The sequence below is a fragment of the Aotus nancymaae genome, unplaced genomic scaffold (assembly GCF_030222135.1).
Source record: "Aotus nancymaae isolate 86718 unplaced genomic scaffold, 86718_ANA_hifiasm-v0.15.2.pri h1tg000010l, whole genome shotgun sequence".
NCBI lineage: Eukaryota > Metazoa > Chordata > Mammalia > Primates > Aotidae > Aotus > Aotus nancymaae.
This window is the reverse complement of record NW_026988421.1, coordinates 38,075,941-38,078,555: the sequence shown is the minus strand read 5'-3', so window position 1 is coordinate 38,078,555 and position 2,615 is coordinate 38,075,941. Positions and strand designations below refer to the sequence as shown.

Below are 2,615 nucleotides of genomic sequence, written 5' to 3'. Positions count from 1 at the left end.
TAATCCCAGAACTTTGGGAGGCCAAGGCAGGTGGATCACTTGAGGTCAGGAGTTCGAGACCAGCCTGGCCAACATGGTGAAACCGTGTATCTACTTAAAACACAAAAACTAGCTGGGTGTAGTGGCAGGTGCCTGTAATCCCAGCTACTTGGGAGGCTGAGGCAGGAGTGAGCTGTGATTACACCACTGCACTCCAACCTGGGCAACAGAGTAAGACTCTGTTTTGGAAAAAAAAAAAGAAGGCCAGGCACGGTGGCTCACGCCTGTTATCCCAGCACATTGGGAGGCCCAGGAGGGCGGATCACGAGGTCAAGAGATGGAGACCATTCTGGCCAACATGGTGAAACCCGGTCTCTACTAAAAATACAAGAATTAGCTGGGTGTGGTGGCGCACATCTGTAGTCCCAGCTACTCAGGAGGCTGAGGCAGGAGAATCACTTGAACTCAGGAGGCAGAGGTTACAGTGAGCCAAGATCACGCCACTGCACTCCAGTCTGGCAACAGAGTGAGATTCTGTCCCAAAAAAAAAAAAAAGAAGAGGAGTCAGCAGTCTTCTTTCAGAAGACCTGCTTCCATCTGCTCCCTGCCAAGCTGGACAGATGCAGTCACTGCACCAGGGCTGGCTAGGACTATAAAAACAGCTTGGCTGTGAGAGAGAGCACACTTGGTTTGGAACAGAGAGGAAAGGTCACGCTTGATACTGGTGTCAGTGAAAGCAACAAGCTCCGCAGAAGACGAACATGGGAACCTGCAGCTTTGCCAGCCTGAGCCTGTGGCCCTAGATGAGGTGAGCGGCCAGAATTTCAATAGGAAGATTCTGGAAATGATAGAGCAAGAGAAGGCCCAGCTAAGCTCTCCACCTGTTCCCCGTGTCTGGCTGATTGGGAAACTACGCACATGTGCAGGGAGAAACAAGTGGGTCTGGAGAAATGTGAAAGCAGAGGTAGGCTAGAGAACTAGGATGCCCTGCCCCCACCCGCCTAGCCGCAGCAGTGGAGGATGAGGTCTCATGGGCTCAACCTCTGTCTTAATTAGTGGCTGACCACTAAGCAATGAAGACACAGGGGTGTTTCTTAGAAGTCAGACTAAAAACAGTACTAAGAATAAAAAGCTGGGCCAGGTGCGGTGGCTCATGCTTGTAACCCCAGCACTTTGGGAGGCCGAGGCAGGCAGATCACCTGAGGTTAGGAGTTTGAAACCATCCTGACCAACATGGTGAAACCCTCTCTCTACTAAAAATACAAAAATTAGCCATTCTTGGTGGCGGGTGGCTGTGATCCCAGCTACTCGGGAGGGTGAGGCAGGAGAATTGCTTGAACCCGGGGGCGGAAGTTGCAGTGAGCTGAGATCACACCACTGCAGTCCAGACCAGTCAACAGTGCAAGACTCCTTCGCAAGATATTGAACTCGAGTTGGAAGAGGCGAGTCCGGTCTCAAAATGGAGGGCCATGATCCAAGGGAACCAGAGCAGTTGAGAAAACCGTTTATTGGTGGTCTGAGCTTTGAAACTACAGATGATAGTTTAAGAGAACATTTTGAGAAATGGGGCACACTTACAGATTGTGTGGTAATGAGAGATCCCCAAACCAAACATTCCAGGGGCTTTGGTTTTGTGACTTATTCTTGTGTTGAAGAGGTGGATGCAGCAATGTGTGCTCGACCACACAAGGTTGATGGGCGTGTAGTGGAACCAAAGAGAGCTGTTTCTAGAGAGGATTCTGTAAAGCCTGGCGCCCATCTAACAGTGAAGAAAAGTTTTGTTGGTGGTATTAAAGAAGATACGGAAGAGTATAATTTGAGAGACTACTTTGAAAAGTATGGCAAGATTGAAACCATAGAAGTTATGGAAGACAGGCAGAGTGGAAAAAAGAGAGGATTTGCTTTTGTAACTTTTGATGATCATGATACAGTTGATAAAATTGTTGTTCAGAAATACCACACTATTAATGGGCATAATTGTGAAGTGAAAAAGTCCCTTTCTAAACAAGAGATGCAGTCTGCTGGATCACAGAGAGGCCGTGGAGGTGGATCTGGCAATTTTATGGGTCGCGGAGGAAACTTTGGAGGTGGTGGAGGTAATTTTGGCCGTGATGGAAACTTTGGTGGAAGAGGAGGTTATGGTGGTGGAGGTGGAGGCAGCAGAGGTAGTTATGGAGGAGGTGATGGTGGATATAATGGACCTGGTGATGGTGGCAACTATGGTGGGGGTCCTGGTTATAGTAGTAGAGGGGGCTATGGTGATGGTGGACCAGGATATGGAAACCAAGGTGGTGGATATGGTGGCGGTGGTGGAGGATATGGTGGTTACAATGAAGGAGGAAATTTTCGTGGTGGTAACTATGGTGGTGGTGGGAACTATAATGATTTTGGAAATTATAGTGGACAATAGCAATCAAATTATGGACCCATGAAAGGGGGCAGTTTTGGTGGAAGAAGCTCGGGCAGTCCCTATGGCGGTAGTTATGGATCTGGTGGCGGAAGTGGTGGATATGGTAGCAGAAGGTTCTAAAAGCAGCAGAAAAGGGCTACAGTTCTTAGCAGGAGAGAGAGCGAGGAGTTGTCAGGAAAGCTGCAGGTTACTTTGAGACAGTCGTTCCAAATGCATTAGAGGAACT

General features: G+C 48.6%; 1 protein-coding gene across 1 annotated transcript; it reads left to right on the top strand.

Moving 5' to 3' along the window:
• The first annotated feature begins 1,438 nt into the window (after positions 1-1,438).
• On the top strand, positions 1,439-2,615 carry LOC105718894 (heterogeneous nuclear ribonucleoprotein A3-like). Its single transcript, XM_064373669.1, has one exon. The coding sequence runs from the start codon at positions 1,439-1,441 to the stop codon at positions 2,387-2,389; it is 951 nt and encodes a 316-aa protein (XP_064229739.1). The 3' UTR covers positions 2,390-2,615.

Bases quoted from the DNA above. Each gene is read 5' to 3' on its own strand.
- LOC105718894 (XM_064373669.1), top strand. From the start codon at position 1,439: ATGGAGGGCCATGATCCAAGGGAACCAGAGCAGTTGAGAAAACCGTTT.